Raw genomic sequence first — 23,711 nt, forward strand, 5'->3', positions numbered from 1 at the left:
CGAATTCAGAGCCTGTGTTCATTCCTCTTGTCAATTTACCTTTTAACTTCACTAGGAGGAAGATGAGATACTCAGTCAAAGTCTGTCTTTGTGTCAAAAAGAGTAATTGAAGTTTTCTGTCTTTCTCATGCTATTTCAGAGCTTGGCTTATAAAACAAGGCTGGTGATTGAGGTTAGGTGCTACAATCTTTTGCCGTGATTTAGTGTAACCTAATAAACGGGCATTTTCTTAAAAACATGGCTTTCCCTTTTTGCTCCTTTTCCCTGTAGATAATGGTCGAGGCTGTTTTTATATGAGGCTGACTCATTTTTTTCTTTCCCTACATGTGAAATGTTTTGAATCAGATATAGAACAGTCTGTATCCTACCAGAGGAACTGAAAATTAAAACTGTCTTTCATGCTGAGGTTGAGGTAGTGTTTCTGTTTCACCTCTTTACCTCAGTCCTAGAGCAAAGCCTATGGATTCAAATTTTTCCAGTATTGTACTGTTCTGTCAAATAGAGCTAAAAAATCATATTATTGTCTATTTGAGAGAGCGTGTAGTCAGCTGTCACTATAATAACGAGTTTATGGTTTGGCTGCTTATTTTGATTGGATCCCAGTTATGTAGCATTAGAGAGCAGATGTTCCTCGTGTAATCTGATAGTAATTTTTACTCTATTTTCTAATTTCTAGTCAAGGATAGATGATTTGATGAGACCAAGGCCTCTGTCAAACCTCCACCCTACTCTACCTCAAGCTGATCCCTTGGCTTGAAAGAAAGAACAAACAGTTCTGCAGTAAACCGGTTTCGTTGTGTGCTGTACCTTAGTTGTGTTTAGATGAAGACACAGCACCAATAGGATCATTTTGGATAGTCTTTTTTATCCTTGATAAACTTTGTCTATGGTTGGAAAATAATTTTATAGCATGCTTAAGCACACATATTTTAAGAGAAAATTGGAATAGAGGCTTGTTGGCAGTAAAAAATTATGGTACCCTGTAAATGTTTACAATGAGAATTGAGATGCAGAGGGTAGTAAATGAGGAAGTGGAGCTCTGAAGGAAAAGGTATCAGTACCAAACTTGGTTGCAGCATATGGTAATTTAAGAATTTGTCATGACAAAAAGCCTTTGCATCTATCAGTAGACATACAATTGGAATTAGATATTGATTTAGCCCTGAGATACAATTAATGAATGGTTGTTGCTTCTATTTTATGTTGTTGTTTGTTTCTTAACTGCCCCAGGTTGTGATAGATACTAAAAAATCTTCTGTACATAGGCCCTTTTAATTCTATAAACCTTGAACCATTTTGTGCAGTCTATTGGTTAAACATTAACACAGGCACATGGACCAGATGGCACCACATTTCTCAGGCTAAGAGCACGGAAATCAAGGGACTTGTTCATATTAATCTATATTCTTTTGTGAATGCTTTAATTGTTCATTATTTTAATTATTCTACAGAAGTTGTAATTAGTGTTTTTAATAGTACTTTTAAAGAACTCATGAATAAATGTGTTGTGAATAGATGTTAGTTTCACTGTCTGTATCAGTACTTTTGTCATAGATTATGGTGGTAACCCTACCTTCTTCCTGAAATGGTAGGTGCTGTACTAAATACTCAATGAAGAATAAGAGAGAACTATAGGCAGTTTTGTTAGGTCTGTTATAACTGTGTCCTTACTTTCCTTCTGGTTTTGCAGGGCACAATGACTACATGTGTCCTGCTACTAACCAGTGCACCATTGACAAGAACAGAAGAAAGAGTTGCCAGGCTTGCCGACTAAGAAAATGCTATGAAGTGGGAATGATGAAAGGTGGTATGTACACAGCAATCAACAAATCCTCAACATTGGTGTCTGCCTTCCTGTCTTTTATGTTCATTGGACAGCTGATATGGTTCCCAAAGGAGGATGCAACTAATTTTACTGAGCTGAAGTGTATTAAATCAAAGAGCAATTAAATAAAAAATAAAAAAAACCTCCCAAATACCATGGTATTATTCTTGCCCAAATTTGCATCAAAATCAATAGGAACATTGACTTCAATGGAGTTAGTATTCTTCTGTTAATATTTTTAATTCAGTATTTTTTTGGTCTCTCGTGATAGACTCCAGATAATGGTGAACGAAACTTAACCCAAGGTTTTGTAGCATTTTGCAGTTCAGTGTGAAAAGCACTGATACTCTCAGATCGGTCCATACTCATTGAAATAAACTTCTGAATATGTAATACTTGTTGTGTGAATTCTGGAAGGGAAAGCAAATCCCTTCTATTCCAGTACTGTAAACATATTTTGTATGCAATTTAATTTCACCCAACAATATTAAAGGCTCACTTATTTTATAAAAACTGAGATAAATGCCACTTTCTTGGAACATACGTATGTAATAATGATGTCAGAAAAGAAAAATCAGACACTGAATGGTGAGGCTGAAGTGGAATACCACTAAATTACTTTATTTATATATACAGTGTTTAACTTTTGGAGGCAAAGTTAGAAATATATGACAATACTGAACAATTACTACGGTGTGTACGTAGATGGAAGAGTTCTTTTGTAACATAGTTTTGGATTGATTATGATACCTGCCTTTCTCCTCTGTGTTACAGTACCTTATGTTTGTCAAAAGCAGACAGAAGTTAGCTATTTTTAATCCTTTTGGAAAAGCTGTGCTCCTAAGAATTACGAATATTTAAGAACAAGAAATTATAAAGTTTCATATTTGCTCTAAAGCAGAAGAAAACCATGTTGTAGCCTACTAAAAATTTTACATTGCTTTTATTAATGAAGAGTAATCACTAGCTTTATTGAAGCTTGTATCTGTAGGAAAATTTAGCTAACTAGTAAGTGCTTAGAAGAGTACTCTGCTCTCATGAGACCCCACCTGGAGTACTGCATCCAGCTCTGGAGTCCTCAGCACAGGAAGGACATGGACCTGTTGGAGCAAGTCCAGAGGAGGGCGATGAAGGTGATCAGAGGGCTGGAGTACCTCTCCTGTGGGAACAGGCTGAGAGAATTGGGGTTGTTCAGCCTGGAGAAGAGAAGGCTCCAGGGAGACCTTATAGCAGCTTTCCAGTACCTAAAGCGGGCCTGCAGGAAAGATGGGGAGGGACTCTTTATCAGGGAGTGTAGCAATAGGACGAGGGGTAATGGTTTTAAACTGAAAGAGGGGAGATTTAGATTGGATATCAGGAAGAAATTCTTTACAGTGAGGGTGGTGAGACACTGGAAGAGGTTGCCCAGGGAGGTTGCGAATGCCTCTTCCCTGGAGGTGTTCAAAGCCAGGCTGGATGGGGCTTTGAACAACCTGATCTAGTGGGAGGTGTCCCTGCCCATGGCACAGGGGTTGGAACTAGATCATCTTTAAGGTCCCTTCTGATCCAAACCATTCTATGATCTATGATGCTATAAGAGAAAGGAGTAGAACCCATGTCTTGCATGTGAAAGGAACTAGTTGTTATATTACAGATCAGTTCTTCCTTTCTCTGGCACACCTAAAGCTTACTTATTCCATAAAAAATCTGGGGCAAGAGAGAGGAGTAGCTTTTACATTTATTTTTGTTTATCCATCCCACAACAAAGGATTGTTTATAAGCCCAGCCCGTGTGGTCAAGGTAGGCCAAGTCTGGGAAACCTGGGAGAAAGAGTAGAGAGGAAAGAGTAAAGAAACACTAGTCAGTCGTTGCTGCACTTTGAGGTTGAATCTGCATTTTTCTCAACATAAGGATAAAGGGACAGCTGAGACTGATTTTGTTAATCTCAGTTTTGGAATACAAGCAGGGAGAAGGTTCTAACACTTAAGCCAGTAGCTGATTTTTTTCGTAAGATTTAGTTATTGATCCAGAGGTTTTTTGTTTCTGCCTTAACATCCTGGTGTATATGGCTAGACGTCTTTAAAGTAAAATGTATGTAATTAGTATCACAACTATGGTCTGGAGAAGTTAAAGTTTCAGATAAGGCAAACTAAAATCAGAAAATCCCACACATAAATTTACCACGCAGCTTTAGCTTTAACCCTTGCACATATGCCAGATCATAGTTAAGATATATCATTATGTTTTATGTTGATGCTATGTCTTTCATTTGGCACTATTCCATCCATTTATACTTGCATGTATTTAATTAATGACCCACTGTACCAGTTGGACATTTTTCATATCTTTTCTCTAAGATACGTGTTGTAATAGGTTTTTCACTGTTCTGTACGTAATTGTTTCAATCACATAAAAAAGTGCACAGAAGTCTCAACTAGTATTCTGTAGATTAAAGAAGTCCAAAATAAGATTGCAATTTTCTTCAAATTTTCTTTCTAATATAGATGTACTGGAATTTTCATTTCATACAGTGGCCCTCACTTGGGTAAAGTCCTGTGGATTTCATCCTTTCTTTTTACAACGCTGTAAGATTTCTATAGTCACTACAGCAACCAGTAGTTCAAAAATAGTCAATATTACGGGTTTTGGTTTCTCTTTGGGCCCCTAAAAGACTGCTGATAATGCACTGAAGTCCCTCACTGGTTCATATGCAAGAATTTAAGAACATTTATGAAGTCTGGGAAAAATTTCTCGAGATCCTTCAGTTGCAGGCTATAAATCTGGCATGCCTGCACATGAAGTAGTCAAAAAAAGAAAAGTTAATGTAGGATGAAGTAAAGCGTTTAAGGTTCTGCTGGAGTCATTACTGATCCTGTATTGTCCACGTAGCTGTGGGAGAGAGAAATCCTTTTCTTTAAGTAGTACTTGATAATTGTCACATTTCTTTCAGATGAAGATAAAGGTTAAGTGAATATTCTTGGTAAGTCATGTGGTTAACTTTTAAAGTGTTAACTTTTTAATGTTTTTAAATATTTTTGGTTGGGTTTTTTTGTTTGTTTTGTTTTCTCTGAGAAGATCTCTTAAGATTTTCTGTTTAAATAGGTGTCTTAGAATAGCAATTTCCTTCAGCATACTTGAATCGTGTAGTCCTGTGGTTAACTCAAGGTCCACATTTTTCTCTAATAATTCATAGTTGTCTTGATTGAATATTTTAATTTAAGTAATCTCCTTTTGTTCATATTGAAGGATTTGACTTGTTTAAAGGCATTAATTCTATCATACATTTGAAAAATATTCAGTTGTGTCATATCCCACTTCTATATCTGTCTCCACAATTTGCTTATGATGATATACCTTTCAGACATAATGGAAAACACCTGTATTCTTCTTTTTCTCTAAATGTAATCTCACTTTTCCTCCTGCACTGAGTTAGCTGAGGTTTCTTAACAAATTGTCAAAACTGCTAACTCGTGACTTTTATCTATCGTTTAACTTCTGAGCAATACCTGCTATTAACTATTGAGTTTCAGTAAATATGGAGGAAGCTAGATAAAATCTTGATTAAATATCTCTGTTTAATTTTAAACTTAGGTTACAAGCTATGGTTGTTGGTGTTTTTCTCATAGAAGGTCACTTGATGCAGCATTAAAAATATCATATATATTTTTAATAGAGTGGTAACAACTGAAATATGGTTTTGCGGCATCGTTCAGAAAAAATGCAGGCTTCAAGTGACTCTTGAGCTATGCTGTAGGAACATTTATTTATGAGTTTCTGTGGAAATTTAATCATTTTTTTCATCCCACTGTTCTTTCATCTTTTAAAAACTTCTTTCAGTACTGAAGAGTTATTTTCTCTCTCCTCTTATGTTTGCAAGTGTTTCCTTCTGCATCTGTTACCGTGCCGCTACAACAGACGATTAGACTGCCAGAATCTCTGCTGATGTAATCAGCATCTGAGACAGAATTTACGGCTGTTATATTTTGTCCAAATGCTTCACTCTCTCTTTCTGAATAAGCTAAAAGCACCTTATTATATTATATTTTATTATTAATTTGAGTCTGTCCGCCCTTGTTTGTACGTGTGGATAAAGCGCTCACACAGAATAAGCTCCTTGTCATGTCCCTCTTTCTTCTGGTTGAGTAGCAGAGAAGAGTAGCCTTGTTTTTGTTTATGATCCACTAATGCGTTCTTGAAGATAGTTTCTGTTCTGGTTTTGAGAAGTATATTCCAGGTTACTATTTCATGCGATGGGGGTTCCCAGCTTCCAAATGGAGTTTTTGCAGCAGTTGCAATCCTGAAGCTCCAACCACATGTATGGTCCAGGTGGTCTCTGCTCTGATACAGATGTAGTTTTCCATTTCTTCATTGCTTTAATGGATTTCTGATGACTTGGCTCCGAAGGACCTCATTCTCTGAAATTACAAGTACCTTATTTTTATTGTTATTTATTAATGAAGTATTTTTATAGTGTGGTGAGTGAATGGGGATTTCTAGTTATTAGCAGGCTACGTTCTTCCCCTCTGTTCACATGCCACAAGGCAGATTTAACGTCAAGTGCCGTGTGGGATCAGAGCAACAGGCTGGTAGTGGAATCAGTGACTATGGCAAAAATTTTCAGTGAAGTTAAATGTTAGATCTTTAATGAAAAATCAGTTATTTGCCACATAGTCCATTTTTAGCCACCCTGAGACCTTCTGTCACTTGTCAAATGTTGATGGCTTCCCAACCTCAAGTCGCAGGAAATGGGGTGATCAAGGATTTGAGTGCTCATGGGCTAGATCCAGATGGTGATGTAACCAGGGGTATTTACTGTCTTTAAGCAGTCTGAAATTTCATGTTGTGGAGAGAAGATTCTGAGTGTTGTTTCTTGTGATTAAGAAATTACAGCATTACAGTGCAGTTGAAGCCCACATCCTTCAGTGCTTCCCTCACAAAGTATCTGAGAACCCTTCAGAGATTACTGTGGTACAGCCCAGGGAATAAAAGTTTGTGTTTGCCATAACAGTGTGCCATAACCACGTGCCAGGTGCCTGTAGAAATGTTCATTAACTCCTAGAGATCGGAGTCTGAAGGTTGGAGTCTGGAGACTGGAGGCTTTCAGTTTTTCTCTTACATTTTCTGGTTCTCATAGAACCAGACTCTGTTCAGTCTGGTTCAGTGTGACGATGTTACTGAAGTTTAAGACAAATTTTTACAGGGAAAAGAAATAAACATTTTGCAAATTTGCCATCCTTTTAGAGAAGAACCTTGCTGATTTTTGTCTTTAAATGGACAGAGCTATGCTTTCTTGCTGAATGCTATATTTGTTCATGCTGAAAGTCCAGAGAGTTATTAAAATCATTCTCAAAAGCAGAGGTAAATCGGTGTCTGATGCAACCACTGGAAGGGCTCCAGACTTCCTAGTTTTCCATGTAATTATCTTTAATGAAATGTTATATTAAAAATAGAAATTAGTGAATGAAGTAAAATAGATTAACAACGTGAAAATACATTGTTTGAGGAGAATCTTTATGATTTTTATTAGACATACTGTTCTGTACTCAGCCAAATAACTGTGTAAGTGGGGCCTGATAAATGTTTGAGGAAATGCACATTTTTAAGATGTAGTTGATGGGCTGAAAGCATGTACTCAAGCAGCACTTGAAGCAAGGTTTTGTGAGTTTAGGACAGCCTCCTGGAAAAGAAGGTGGAATTGAAAGCAGACTTTTTAGTGAAATGTTTCTTTTTCCCATTTGTACGCGTGCAAAGTGTATTATTGTCATTGAATTGTCCCAAAATATAATATTCCACAGTTTTGCCCCCAAAATAAGAACGAGAGACCATTGTTTTGAACACTTTTGCCAAAAATACTTTATCTTCCTATTACACTTCACAGAATGATCTGGGCTAGGAGGAACTCCAGGAGGTCTGTTGTCGGGCCAGCTGCTCAAAGTAGGTTCAACACTGAATTTAGACAAGGTTGTTTAAGACCTTTTACAGTCAGGTGGAAAAGGACAACCTGTTTTATGCTTATTTATATGCTATAACAAGTTATATAAATTTTTTGTTAATAGTGCAGAATTTTTGATGTTTTACTGGAACACTGTTTGAGATTGTAAAGCTAATTGTATATTTGTTTACGTTTGCATTTTGTCCTTTACATACTTAAAAATTCCTAATTAGTAATTATTTCAGTTGTGATATTACTTGGGAATAGATACAGCAATGAGAGAGTCCCCATTTAAATTGCTGATTAATTTTAAATGAAGTCTAGGATCCTTGCTGTGTCTCCACCTCTGTCTGCCACTTGTTCCTACCACGGGTACCTCAGGGTGCCACTGTGCATTCACTGGTTTTGAGGAAACCCATGCAGGTCAGAACAGCTGGTGTCTTCTCCTTGCTGAGCTTGGGAAATTTCTATCTATCTAGAGTACCAGAGCTTCTGGTTCTTTACTTTGTTAGGCATTTACAGTTCAATTCTAGCACTCTCAGTCCTGATCTATCAGACCAAATAGCTTCAGTACTCTAATTAATCTACATAATTTCTAAAACGTAGCAGTTAGAATTTCTCACTGTCTTTGAGAATTATACTAATGGAGTCCTACTCTTAAAGCTTCTTGGCTTTTCCAGATCACGGTTGATGTATGATTCCTGTAAAAACTTTATTGTGACCCCTGAAATGCGTATGGCTTCACTGTAAATATTGCCTAGAAATGGAGCTGTTGCTGTACTTTCTGTAGCCAAAACTTAGTATGATTTGTGTCAGCACTGAAAGGGATTCAGTTGAATGATGGATTAATTGAACACTTCTTGCTTCTCTTCTATGTGTCTTCTGATGCTCTTTAAAACATGTGCTATGAATCCCAAAGACTGAATGCCAAAATACAGATTAGGATGAATGATGTCTTGCACCTTCGTCTTTAATTAGTAGATCATTGGTTCTAAAACCGTGAGTTATGAATTGTCATTACAGACCCCAAATGACATTTGCCTCCTTGTTAACAGCATTTTTTTGTCACTAGGTCTTTAAAAACTTTACAGGGAAGACCAGTTTATGGTCTGCATTGTAGCTGGTAGGAATGCGGGGACACTGTGATATGTAATGTGACTTGAGGACTGAGAAAACTGGTGGCAGAGCTGGGAGTTGAACCAGAATATCTGAATGCAAGCTCTCGGCCCTGCATCTCCCCACTGTGGCTTCTCTCTTTCTCCTTCAGTAGAAAGTAGTCCTGATTACAGAAGAAAAAAAAAGCCCCAGTTTGAAAAAGGATGAGAGACATTTTTTGAAAAAAAAACACCCACATAAACAGACATACAGCATCCATCAACCACTCAGGAGTAGAAAAATCGCAACAGCCAGGTGCACAGACCAAATTCAAATCTGTTATTTAGTGATACTACTGAGTGTCTAGATATCCTGGTCAGAAACCAGGCTATTAAGCACTGTCACTTGAGGCAGGCCTGTTCAAGATTAGACACTAAATTCTGGTTATTTTTTTTAGCAGGTTTCAGACAATGTTTCTCATTTAAAGTAATTGTCAATCCACCTGGGGTTTCAGCACAATTTACATTTATGCTTGATTTTCTAAAAAGAGAAATGGATATGAAATAAAGGGGCTGATTGTCTGAATCATATTCAAAAGAAGTAATTTATTAAGCCTATAAAATTTGAATTTGGAAAGTAGTGTTACTTTCCTGTGACCAAATAATGTATTTATCTAGAGAGAACTAAGCAGAAAAGCTCTCAAAATCACTTTGGAAGGGCCATCATGCTGAGATACGTTACAATATTAGGACCTACATTTCAGCCATAGCTTCAGCAATCTCCATCTCATAAATCTATCCAGAATGTAGTTATATTCCTGACCTCTGCTTATATACAGCATGTTTTAAAGGAAGCAGTAGGATTTTATTTCCAATGAAGCATTAAAAAACTGTTGATTTCAGTGGAGGTGTGCCTAATGAGCTTTATCTGCAAAGAAAAGTTACTCTAAGAGGTCATTAGGAGACAGCTACCTTGCTTGCATCCACCTTTTAGACTCTAAAGCCAGTTGTGCTTAGATGACACTGGGGTTTGTGTCCATAAGGGAACTGGCAGCTTGTTCACACTGTTTGCCTTTTGCAATCACTTACTTTGGCCAACAGCAGCAGCGGCACCAAAGTGAGTCTGGACTGAGTCCCAGAGCTCTTCTGCAGCAGAATCCCTCCTGTGTTAGGACATTTGAGAGAGGCTTTTGGGTTTCTAGCCTCTTCAACTCTCACTTCAGCTTCAGCAAGGCTCCCCTACTCCCCACATAAAGAGTTTCTGGCCTAGAAAATTTGTGAACACTGGTGTAGGATTTGTGTGGCTTCTTTGCATGCTCCTTTAATACTCTGATCGTCAACTGGGCTGTAGACTCTCTGGCTATCTGAAGGATGCTTTCTTATTTATAATGTCTTTTACTTACCACATACGTTTAGTCTTTTATTCTCAAGCAGGGTTTGTTTGACAAAACAACAGATATTCCTTTTCTCTGGCAATTCTCAACATAATTCTGATGAGGCAGTCTTGAAGAGTAACAAAATTGTTTAGAAGAGAAGGTGTTTACAAGCACTTTTGAAATATTCCTTTGACAAACTGACAAAATTATAGGCTGGTAATGTTTGAAGGCTGTGTGTGTATAGAGAAGTGTCAAACATCATCTGGAGTCTGCTGAAGAGGAGCAGAACTATGGACAAAGTGTCTCAGGTTCAAAGGTTGCTCCAGACTGGGAGGTTAGCTGGTAAGCATTTACCGACCGCCGTTTCCAAAACCAATCATAGATCCATCTTTTTATTGTCCTTTTACAAAACCCCCCAAAGTCATTCCTTTTCCTTTCTGCCATGATTTTTTTTTCTCCTCAGGGTGTGGGCACAAACTGTTGATTGCTACAGGGGGTTTCAGCAGAGTTCCCACGCCATCCTCACACTCTGACTATTTTCCTCCAATTTATTTATGAGCCAGATGTCTTAATTTTGTAATCCTGTTTAACCTAGGTGTTGCAGTCTTTTCCTGTGCATAAGGCTGTCCTTTCCCATAACGTTTCCACCAGCCCTCTTCTAAACCTCTTCCTCCTAGGAGCCGCAGCAGTTGTGTTGCTGAAATGGAAGCGTCTGCATTATCAGGAAGCCACAAATAGGGAAGAAAATCTTCAAAGTTAAAATCTCATTTCTGAGCAAACAGTTTTTAAGTAGGAGCTTATTCCCTGGGTTAAAAGTTACTTATTTTGCAAAATAGTTCCAGTAAGACATGAAACAACGCTGATGTGAATTAAAAGCTATTGCTTATATGCTTGCTGCCTGGAAAGTGAACTCTGGTTCACCAGTTCTGGCACTTAGCTTGCCTTTATGTTCTGACTTGTCAAGTTTCCGAATCTACTTTGTTTCCACTAGTTTAAATGCTTGAAATGCCACCTGAATGTCTGTCATGTATACAGTGGAGGTTAATTTGTAGAGCAGTGACTATTGCAAGGATTTGCAGAGTGCTGCCCGTGGACTGTTAGTAGTAGAGCTCGAAGTTATGTGCCAATGACTTCTGAGCACTAATTGCATTCTTGTGCCCAGGGCTGGAGCAGTAACCGTTACCATCACTTGAATGAACTGACTCTGGGAACTGTAGGATGGCAAGGCACCAATAGTAATGGAAAGAGAGTGAACAATAGTGAAACATTTTCCGTGACATTTATGGGGTTTCTAAGCAGTTAGGGGACAAAAAAAGCCAGATATTGTGACAGAGATTATTTTTGTCTATGATTTGAAATGCCCTGACAAATTAACATTTAGTCCAACAGTGTGCTGCTTCTCTGATGGTACTTTGTCAAAAAGGGGGCATGGGATTTAACAATTCGTGTATTTGTCATTTCCCTGGCATCCCCCTCTCAATCTGATACCTTCTGGTAACCTCAGGAAGTAGAGAAGCTAAAATGCAATTGGAGTGAATATGTTTTCCTTCCAGCAGTAGAAAACTACCATGCCATTACTCAAATTGTGACTGTGTGTAAACACTAATATTAAAATCATCTTCTGCTGTTTTGTTAAAGAGCCTTTCTGTTGTCACTGAATCACAGTGTGGAAGCCAAGATTGTATCTAAGATAACTCGGGTGTTTGCATGCATCAGGGCTAGCACATGCGAGAAAAAGAAAACTTTTTGTGTGCCCAAAGTTTTAGATTGAAATATTTGTTAAGTAATACACACATGCGTACCAACATGAGGTGGGTAAGTGGTGATTGGGACATTGCTTTTAATTTTCTTGCTTGCTCACTGGGTGATTTTAAGTCTTTGTACATTGATTTTAATGTTCTGGGGTTTTTGGGAAGCTAAAACCATTATCCATAAAAAAGCCCCAAGATCATCAGGTGAAAGATATTAAAATGTGTTCTAATAACAGAGTACCTGAGATCTCACAGATTTATCAGAGTTACAGCCTATGACCAGTTACATTTTTTTCCTATTCACATGATATTTATGATGATATATGATATGAAAACTACAGAAACTACTAAAAGCAGAATTTTACTGTAGATCAATGAAAAAATTGTATGAATTTTACTGTAGATCATATACGTATATATAAAAAAAGCCCCAAATAAATAATATGCCCCTAATTTGTGTTTCTATAAAGAGAGACAAGTGACTAGTTCTTTCCGTCAAGGTATTGCCCACGAAAGCAGGTAAAGATTAGAAAGTTATTCTTTTAGTACTTTTAAAAATCTGTAGTGCAGGATAAATGCAGGAAGTGCAAGAAAAGGATGCAGTTAAAATTTTTTGAGGGAAAAGACACATGGATAACTGGTTACTATATCATAAAGCAAATATTTTATGAAGATAGACTTATTTGTTTCAGTCGTTGCATAAAAAGAAAATATAATAACCATATTTTCCTTCTGAAACAAGAAAGATACACTGAAAAAAAAAAGGTGTTAGTAATTAACCTGAATGGAGTACATCACCTCTGCAAGTGTATAAAGGGCTGAAAAATTATGCAGGCAGCGATTAGAATTACTTCCCAATCCAGTAATTGTCATGCTTATTAAATATATCCTAGAAGCATTCATTAATCCCATTCCCACATCAAATCAGTTGTCTTCCCCTCTGCAGATCTCCAACAATTCTCTTTCTAATTGTTTCAGTTTTTCTTCATATCTTTTCTGCTTTCCTGGTGAATTCTTAGGTGCTAGAACCCTATCTTCCAGGGCTAGAAGGAGAAGCAGCAGAGGAGTTCCTTGAAAGCTGAGTGTTAATTAAGGAAGAGTAACAAAAAAAAAAAAAAGAAGTTTTTCTTCTTCTCCCTTTCTTCTGCAAATATCAGCTCCTGAGGTTGAGCGAGGGCTTTTCACCAGTCATCTTTCTTTTCCCAAATAGTGCCTCAGGAAGCAACCCAAAATCTTACTTAATTATACACATAGAAAGCATATGTAGTAACAGGTAAACTTCTTTGTTTAAAAAATGTGAAATAAACCATCCGATTTCCAATAGTCGTTATATATTAATTTCTAGGATATAATACTGTCTCGTCCCGCTGTATGGACCTGGAATTCTGAAGTCAAATGTGCCACCATTTCTGGTTGTGCAACATGTGCTTCCTGCACCCATCTTGGAGAGATTGATGTGCTTTTGCACGTTTATTGACAGAGAGTTAAAAAAAGGAATTGACTCAGAAGTGAATATGCTTTTATGGTCCAGTGAGAAAATGACAATGAACTTTTAGATTTCTTGAAAGAAGGTGATGATTTTAAATAATCTTATTTTCATGTTGTTGTATGGTTCTTCTCAGATAAACAGCATTGGACCAAGCCAATTATACTGAATGGGATATTCTGAGAAAAATACCACAGCTGCAACATCTGTACCAGTTATCACAATACAAGAGAGAGTGTTTCTGCCTAAATTCACAAATTGTGTAATTGCATTCTTCCTACTTACATTTTTCTGTAAAATGAAGTAGTTATGTCCTCTCCCAAACTAGAACAGTATTGTCAGGTGTCTTGTGTGTGCCACATAGTGACAGCTGCGCTTAAATTGATGGCAAATCAATTTCTGTGTATGATATGTACAGTCATGATGTATATTCATAAAGTATATTCATAGTTGGTTAAAGTTGCAAAGTTAAATTCTCAAATGTCAGAAAATACAGAAATTATTGGTGTGACCTATATTCAGCCACCTTATGGTATGATCTTACTAGTATCATTTGCCCTCCAGAAAATTGCAAACCTTTGTTTCTATTGCCACAGTTAAATATGTAGTAATTGATTTTGCAGATCGTTTACAATGTGAAGCACAGAGATGCATTTGAAACAAAAACTTAAAGAAAGTCCAGAGTTTTTTAGGTTGTGGATGTTGCTCAGGGCCAATGTCTCACCTTTTCTGAGGTGATCCAGGAGATCGAAGATCTCAGGGACAGTTTGTCTTCCTGAGGCTGGGCTCCACGCGTAAAGTGCCTGGAGCCTTCACAACGATTGATGACCGCTGATACAGACAATCAAAAAACGATTAGCTGAAAATCTGTATGCTAAAATGCAGTTAGAGGACTAGACCTCTGTAGAATTTTGGGGTAGGTTTCATTCCAAAAATATTGGGGAATGGGTTAAATATACAACTCACCTGAGAGTTTTAGCCGTCAAAGAAAACGAATATTCGTAGTAAGTAACTTTATTGTAGTTTTTGCTTACAGCTGTTGGAAAGCTGTTTGGAACTCCAGCACAACTGAAATGGAGCGTGACGAGATGGGTTAATACAGGCGTTACAGTGACAGGCAGATGCAATTTCCATATTAATACCCACCCCTCGTGTGAGCAAGCAGAGTGAATGTTGTGCCTATGGGAGAAAGGGAAGGTGAAGGTCTTTTGCATTTTTTTTCTATCATATTAATGAAAATAGCACAATATGTGTTCCAGACAGCAGGTGGGTGTTTCAAACACGACAAAAAGCAATAGCTGTTGTGTTTCAGATTTCCAGAATAGTGAACAATAGGAAGGACATAAAAATATCTTGGCTGTTTCAGCTTTATCAAATAACCAGAATTTTTTCAGTGTTAGTGACAAGAAAAGTTTATTGGGTTTTATCAAATCTGTTCCCATTTATTACAAACAATAAGCATTCTTGACAAGTATTCCTACGAAATTTCTAATAATAAAGTAATTGAAGAATATTATATAAAGGAGTTCATAGGAAATATATTTAAGTAGAATAGAATTTGAGATTATACATATATCTTTAAATCTAAAACGCATAATTCCGTGGCTCACACAGAGAAAAACAAATTTTATTCTACCTGTTCTTTTCTTCTTCCTGAAAATATTCCTGAATGTTTTATATAGTACTGAAGATATAAATGTGGAAGTTTGTTCTTAGCAGTAGGTAGGAAGAAGCTGGCTGTTGGGTGACTGAGATTCAATATTTATCCAACACATTCCTAATTTATGATTTTACTTTTTTTTTAATAACATGGTATTTATTTTTTGTTTTGTTTTAATCACGTGTTGGAAAACACTAGTGAAATGATTAATTTGGTTAACATTACCTCCACGGTCCATATGCAGTTTTATTGCTGATCAGGTGCTACTGACTGGAATATATAATTACTCAGCAGTTTTGAAACCTGCTTCCATATCTAAAAAGCTGACTGAGTTTACATACGAAGCTTTACAAAACTGCCTTTGAAAATCTTGGCTCGTGTAGCTTTAAAACTCAAGTGGAAATTGTTTTAGAGCTTTTGCAAGATACATACTACTTCCATTTTTGGTAGAATATTGTTTTTTGTAACATTTGGCAATTCAGATTCCTTTATTGGCTGAACTGTGGAATCAGATTTAATGCATTCATGTATTTAAAAAAACCTTATAGGATCATTGCACTTTTGGCAACAAAATTGTAGCTTGATAGAGTTGTCTTTTTTGGAATTAGTGACTATGCATCACTATTATCTCTTTTTAACAGAGATAAAAATTGACTAAGCTGAAGAAGATTTGAAGGCACTTGCATTTTTCAAAGAGATATCACTCCTGTTTGGTCCAAGAAAATGACTAATAAAATCACTGTGTTGCTTGTCCATCAAGGGGTTAGGTGAAGAGTTAGTAGTAATTTCTGAAAATCTCTGATGAGTATGATGCTTATACAGATTCAAAGACCTTTCTGTCTGTGATCATAAAAGCTGCTGATGTGATGCAGGAGGAATGCATACTATTAGTGACTTTTTTTTCTCAGATCTGGTCTTTACAAAATCTAGTGTAAGCTTACTATGTTTGCCTGATTGGTTGGGTTTTTTTAATCCCAAAATAAAAATGTAAAAATAAATTTGTGTGGGACATCTCCAAACCAGTTATGTTCAACTCTGATCAATGCACTACTTTTTTTCAAGGTGAGGAAAAGACAGGGGGAATCTTGCAGACAAATTAAAAATAAAGCTATTGTTCTTATTTAGAATCGAGTTGGTTTGTAAGCAGCTAAATGTACTTACATTTGCCACCTTCCTCTGTTATGTCAAATTCTCGTACATTCTGCTGTTACTTAACAAGGAATGCCTGTAAAAAGTAAAAAGAAAAACAAAAAAAATCCTTTTTGACCTTCCAGTAATCTATGCCATGGAGACTTAAGTCAAAGGTGCCCTATTTGTGTTTATTAACCATTAATGGATTATTTTCTCCATTAAATTTGGCCTACAGTTGTCTAACATATACCAACTTATATTCACACATTCAGCTTTGTTTCTGCATGGTGTGAAAAAGAGCCTCTTCTTGTCTGTCCTGAACCTTGCATGGGGGAGTTTCATTTCATGCCATCTTGTGTTAGAAGAGAAGCGTGAGTGTTCGTACCTTATTCATCTTCTTGCTACTCCTGATGTTGTAGTCTTGTATCTGGCTTGCAGGCCGAGCGGACTTAGTCAATTTAGCTGTTTCTTGCACCAGACTTGGTTCACACTTAGAATCATCTCACTTGTCTTTCTCTTATCCCCTTTTCATTTCTTTTATATCTTTTTTTTTTTTTTTAAATGAGAAGAACAGAACTACACACAGTGTTCATTGTAGTGTGCCTCATGAGTTAATAAAATCTGTGATTTACGAAGATGCTCTGTCCTCCCTTCCTCTCCTAGTAATTTCTAGCCTTCTATTTACTTTCTAAACTAACTTATCTGATGTTTTTATAGTATTATTTTAGCCCCAAGATCTTGTTTCTGAATTATGTCAGTTCTGAGTCCATCTGAGTATGTTGAAGAGTACAGGGCCAAATAATACTTTTAACTCCGCAAAAGGAAACTGATAGATGAGCAGCTGTAGAATTTGGGATGTGAGAAAGTTAACAAATGCTTTAGTGTGTAGGAATCATGTGGTTTTATTCACATGATTATGTCTGCATGCTTCACGGGGCAATATTAATTCAAAAACATTACACTGATAGAAAGCATACAACAAAAATATCAGATAGAGCATGTATGCTATTGAGTATCGCAATGAAGTAAGCTACAATGAGAATAACTCTAGGATGATGTTTTGCCAAAGTAAGTCTTGCATTTCTCCTTAGTAGTAAGAGTCTCCTCCTCCTCTTCTAAACAGAAACAGTTCAGTAGTAGGAAAAATTGGTATTGCTGAATGAAAAATGGGAGCAGCAATGCACTTGAGACTTTTGGCTTACAACGAGTTGAAAGAATGGGAAAATGTAGAGAGGTTAAGTAGTAGGAGCGATGAAAGATTTATTGAACTTGCTTTATCTGGAAAGATTAATAGAATTGAATCAGAAGCCTCCTAGATTTTGAATGAATTAGATTTAAAAGTGCTTAATCCTCAAGTACTAATTCATGGAAAATATCACCATATTCAAAGAAAGAGGCAAACAGATCTAAAGATCTTCTTATGTTCCTTTGAGATTGGGAAAGGACACCTGCTGATATGAAGGAACATTGGATGTGAAATGAACATGCTGCTAGTAAAGCCTGGGAATCTAAAGATTTAAACTTTTGTGGTGTGAAAAAAGCTGAGCAAAAATTGTGTTTCCCACTCCCCCACTGATCAGAAAGATTTGTATCGATTGATTGCAAGTGCCAGCAGTTCTCAAAGCTTTATTTTTTTTTTTAATTGTTCTCTCATCTCTGTTTCTTGAATACTTTGCCTCCTCCTCTACAGATACTTCTTTTGATTTTCAAACTGGGACTAGTGCTGCTTTTCCATGTTGCATGAGAACTCCAGAATAAATCCCATCGTAAGCTGCCTTCTCATGGCTCAGTTCCTTGTGTGCTTCCCTTATTACTTGCTTGTCCCTCACCCCAGTTGATGATCGATTTAAGTTTTTAACTCAGCTTCAAAGTGCCTGTGCCTCCTCCACTCAAAGTCAGACTTAATCTTCCCTTTATGGTTGGAGTCAACGTGGGCTTTATCGTTATGTTTTTCTTGTAACCTTTCCACAAAGGGAGATTTTGTTCCACTGTAAGGTCTTATGTTGTTGTTCTAATTGGTATGGCTGACTTGATAATATCCCAAGGTTCAGGGTCATACAGTGCTAAGCATATTGCAGAAATGTGCAGTAATGACAAAGACAGTTTCTGTTGCAGTTATTACAGCCTTTTGACAGTAGGTCTCCCACATTAGATTCTGAGGTTACAATTATCTTTCCTTTTCTTCTGTTTATCTACTTAGATGGCATTCTTTATGGCTGTATAAGCTCATCTTAAAATGGGAACTTTTTGCAATGTTTTTTATGTAATTATAAAGATCACAGGCTCAGTAATACAATGATGTTTAATTAAAATAATTGGTGAACTTGAGCAAAACTTTCATGTATAATTTTTGAGAGCTACTTCTGTGATCCATCTGGCCCACCCAGATCATTAAGTTATCATTGATCATTTGTAGAATAGATGTCTGTAGCTGTTGGGACATACTTTGAAGTTTGTGCTGTGAAGAAATATTTATTCCTAATTACTGACTTCCTTTTGCGGGGCTAAGGCAGCTATACAGTGTCACTAGCGTAGAATCCTGTGTAAGCCCAACTGATCTAAAGTTTATGAAGGAGTGCACTATTACTGACACTATACTTTTAAAAATAGTTTTTCTCTCCAACTGCTCATGTAAAATTCCATATATAGGAAGAATTCTTCAGAAGATAAACCAAGATTTAATGCTACCTGGGACTATCAATAGCAGCTGCTGGTTGGCTAAAGCCATGTGTACGCAATACACATGTTCAAGCAAAGGAGTTCATTATATTCTTGTGTGTCTCTAGGAATCCGGAAAGACCGCAGAGGTGGGCAAATGATGAAACAAAAACGTCAAAGAGAAGAGCAGGATTCCCGAAACGGGGAGGCTTCTTCTACAGAGCTGCGAGCTCCCACCCTTTGGACAAGTCCACTGGTGGTTAAACATAACAAGAAGAACAGTCCAGCCCTGTCCCTGACGGCAGAACAGATGGTCAGTGCCTTGCTGGAAGCTGAGCCACCCATAGTTTACTCTGAATATGACCCAAATAGACCATTCAACGAAGCCTCCATGATGACGCTGTTGACCAACCTTGCAGACAGAGAATTAGTGCATATGATCAACTGGGCAAAGAGAGTTCCAGGTAAGGAAAAAAAACGCCCCAGTGGACTATAAAGGCCTCTACATGGCAAAACAACAGAAAAAAGACACCGGTTTTCACACTGCATATTCTAATTTAGTGCAAATTGTTTACCTAAGTATAAATACATAAAAAAATCACAAATTTTATGTTATATTGGCTGATAAAAAACTATAGTGCAATGTAAGTGACTTTTGAAGAAAGATTTATTCAAGAAAAGATACTGCCCTGCACTGTAGAATGTTTGATGTTTTTTGATTGCAAATAATTTTTTTTCGGATAAGACCCAGCAAAATTAAAGGTAAAAACAGATTACTAAAAGACAAATCTAATCAATTTGATCTAATTAAATTATGTTAATTATTTAGATCCCTTTTCAAACAAGGGTTATTCTCATGTCTGTAATGTAAGCCATAAATTCAGCATCACTACTGAGCCCATAAGAATTTGTATTATTATTTAATTACCAGTTTATCTTCTTGACCATAAATTACAGATCTTCCATGAGTTTTGGGTCTGAAAACCAGATCCAGAATAGCAATTTTTGTATGAAAATTTTTTCCTTCTGGAACTATGTGTTTTTATCTCTATCATTTTGGTGCATCATGGTTGCCCCTCTTTTCTGGAAGAGAATTACAGAATTGTGGGAAGTATGTAACATTTTTGTTTGCACGTATGTTACACATTCATTCATGTGGCTTAATTAATTTATACCAATGAAACAAGAGAGTAGTTTTGCAATTAAAATTCATTATCTTTTAAAATTTCAGTCTACAAGACTACTTTTCATAACTTAACATTTAAATATTTATTAGAAATTTATTGCACATACCGTACTTTTAGCTTTGTAAAAATACCGGCATACATGGTAATTTATACTTTATAATTCACTGGGATTCTGATCTCTTAAATTTTTACTGTAGCCATTTATTTCATTAAAATTATGTAGCTGCTCTATGAAGGGATGTTAGAGAACACTACCACAGCTCTCACTCACATAGTGTATTACCTCAACAGCATTACAGACGGGTTGTCCCATTTTTCTGGTTTCCTGCATTTAAACTTGGCAAGACTCTTCCTGGTAAATCAATAACCCATAAAATCTGAGTCTTTTCCAGTCCTCATGGGTTCCCTTTTTACCACTTTTCACATGTCACTTTGTGGGCTCCAGCTATGATCAATGAGAACCTGTGTGTGTTTCATTTCTCATCGTATCTTATAAGAAATCACCTGAGAATTTCATTCTTGACAAAATCGCAGTGGTTAAGACATGATCCACAGTCTGTTCAAGTCAAGGGTGGGTTTTCCTGGTCATTTAGGTATGCCTTGGATCATGCTCTTAGAAAATGCTTTTGAAAAATGAACGTATGTCCATAGTGTTAAAGCGATTCACTATCAAAACAGCTAAATTCAAATGACCTTTTGACTGAATTTAGAGACGTAATTAGTCTAAGTCTGCTAAAATTCATTAATTTACATTCAAAATGAATCTACCACACTCTAAATTCATTATGTTGTCCAACTGGAAACATTTGTCTTCTATGACATTTGATTCTGATAGTGTAATTAATGAAAATGTGTTTAGATAAAAAGCAACACTGTTAGGGAACTCAGATACATTTTTTTTATTCATAAATCTCTCTAAAACTGCTTGCCGCAAGATGATTGCATCTGGTGAAGATCAAAAAACTGCCTGGTTTACCAAATATATGCTTGATTTCCCAAGCAAGCTTCTGAAATTGTAAAATCAAATGTATAAGTTCGTCAACTATTTGTGTATATTCGATGTATTTTACATGGAAATATATGTGTCTGTTAATTGTCAAAATAGCTCCCAAGAAGAAACTAGGCCAAATGACTCTATGTATCTGCATTAATAAGTACTCTAACAGGTGAGGTTTGTTATAAAACTAGTGAACTTTGGTTAAAAAAATAAATAAATTCCTTCCCAGTCAGAGCTTAACTTATTAGGTACCGCACAAACAATCGTACCAAAGCAAACTCCTAAAGCAAGAGAGGTAGAATATGAATAGTTTGGGGATTCTGAAAGTCCTGGACACCTAGCTGGCTCTTTTTGTTGCGTCTTGGATGCATGACAAAAAAGCAGAAATTAAAGTATTTTAGAAAGTTGATTTAAAAGAATTCAGGACCAATTGTTTACCTGCCTCTAAAATTCTGTCCTCCTAGACTAGGAATTTTGGAGCTAGGTGCTTAAATCCTTTTTTTTTTTTTTTTTTTTTTTTTTTTTAAATCTCTCATTTGGTCCCTAGAAAAGGTTGAGTGTTCTTAGTTGCTGATATTAAATCTTAGAAGTACTGAACACCTTTCAAAGACAGGGCATTTGCTTGGACTGTTTGCCTGTTTCCTTCTGCTGGAATGTACTGGCATTATATATTAAGAGAAGTGTGTCTGGCAATATAGGTCGTATTTTCACCTCCACAGTATGTTGCCTTTGAATACTCCATTATTACTAGGAATTATGCAATACTGCTTAATTAAAGAGGATTTTTGTATACTTTACACATGAACAGAGGAACTGAATAACTTCTTTCTGTTAGGTGAAGTATTTTGTGCAACAGCATTGTGGGATTCCACTCAGTTATTTTCTCAGCCGATTTACTAAGATCTCAAGCTTCAGAATCAAGGGTAAAACCAGCTTTTTTCTAAAAAGTGGATGTGCTTTTTACCAGTATTAAAAAGCAGTCACAGAAAACAGCCTCTCCTATGCACATCTCTCAAGCCTTGGAAGCATTGCACAAGTTCATTTAGCTGAATGCAGGCACTTAGCTGACAGAAAGCAAGGAGCAAAGTCAATACCGGTGGCTGGGTGGCATATTTCTTGAGGAAGGAAGAAATTGATATTAACAGAGCAGAAATGGAATAAAGATACAGCTTACAAGTAAGCATAAGGGTTTTCAGGGACATGTTTGGAGTTTATTTTGCTGCGTAGGCTTTAAAGACGAGGGAATGTGTCAAAGCAACCTGTAAAGACATTGTTTTGGTCAGACAGTCTGATGATGATGTGCATAGGTGAGCATGGAAGAATAAACAGCTAATTAGAAGAGGTACTGGATACAAGTGAATCTGTTCTACAAAAAGGAGTAATTAAAATTAATTTACGATGGCCTGTGTAGTATAATGCAGGCAGAGATCTGCTATAAACACATGCTGAGAATAATCTCCAAAATGAGGTGAGCCCTTGCAGACCTGACATGGTCTAAATCTTTATTGTAACTTGTTCAGCAGTAGTTCAAACTTGCTTAAATTGACTCTGCAGTCTTGGTGGTGTTAAAAACTGCTGGGGAAAGAGAACTTGCGGCAGCTTCTTCAGCATAACTTTAAAAAATGATCTGCAATATATAAGTATAACATGATTGTTAACTGAGGTCATAACAAAGTTCTCCCATGACGATGCAATTCATAATATGCCAAGTGCATAAAAGCTTCTTTTAATTTTCCTTTGAAACCTTGGCAACTGATACAAGTGGGTTTGCCAGATTACATTAACAAATATCTTGTACAGTGTCCTATGACGTATACAAAAAATTCAGGATGCCCCACAGGACCTGCTCCGTACATGGCCTAATGGGCATTTTGGCTTAAGTCCTCCCAGGTGGCCTCTGTAAGACACCAGTGGTGCCTTCTGATTAGCCCAGCCAGCTGGAATAGGGCGGGTGCAAACAAGCCTGTGATGGGCTAGACTTTACATACACATGTAAACTGAGCCTTTTACCATTTAATTGGGACAAATCACTAAAAATCACATGTAGGCAAGATATCAGTGTAAATGGAGAAATGTTCTGCTCGCTTCTGAATCACGTATTCCTGAAAGATATGGCTTTCTATTTTCTTCTTAGTTTACATAACATCTTGGGGTTATGGTACCACCTTCAGTCACATAGAATGAGGTTTTTTAGTTTAGTGAATTTCCACCGTGCTCTTCGATGCAATGAGCAAAAACCATTACTTTGCTTTTCTACAGAAATGCTGATACGTCAAAGGAATCAACTCACTGTGTTTAATTATTCACTTACTGTGTATATCATTTAATATCTGTATTTGGAGTACTGTATTCTCTAAAAGAAGCTGGTATTTTCAATGTAATCATCAGTAACGTTTTTGTGCAGAAACTCTTGAGATGGTAAGAGACATTATGAGCTTATACAGTGAGCTCATGGTAAAGAGTGTAGCTTTAAGGAAATTTTGCTGCAAGGGTGAAACCTTTGGCACTGCTGCTACAGTTTTGTGTAACTATTTACTAGAAGTACAGTAGCTGTACAACTTAATAGCCCTAAAATGGTACACTGGGCATACAGGCTTTGAAGTTTTGAGATGATTCACGGTGCTGTACTTATTTT

General features: G+C 36.7%; 1 protein-coding gene across 1 annotated transcript in view; it reads left to right on the top strand.

Moving 5' to 3' along the window:
- Positions 1-23,711, top strand: part of ESR1 (estrogen receptor 1) — a 172,415-nt gene that overhangs the window by 96,110 nt on the left and 52,594 nt on the right. Inside the window, 2 exon segments of the mRNA XM_063329315.1 lie at positions 1,691-1,807; positions 19,021-19,356. Of these exon segments, the coding sequence (XP_063185385.1) occupies positions 1,691-1,807; positions 19,021-19,356 (453 nt within the window).

The sequence above is a fragment of the Chroicocephalus ridibundus genome, chromosome 3 (genome assembly GCF_963924245.1).
Source record: "Chroicocephalus ridibundus chromosome 3, bChrRid1.1, whole genome shotgun sequence".
Taxonomy (NCBI): Eukaryota; Metazoa; Chordata; class Aves; order Charadriiformes; family Laridae; genus Chroicocephalus; species Chroicocephalus ridibundus.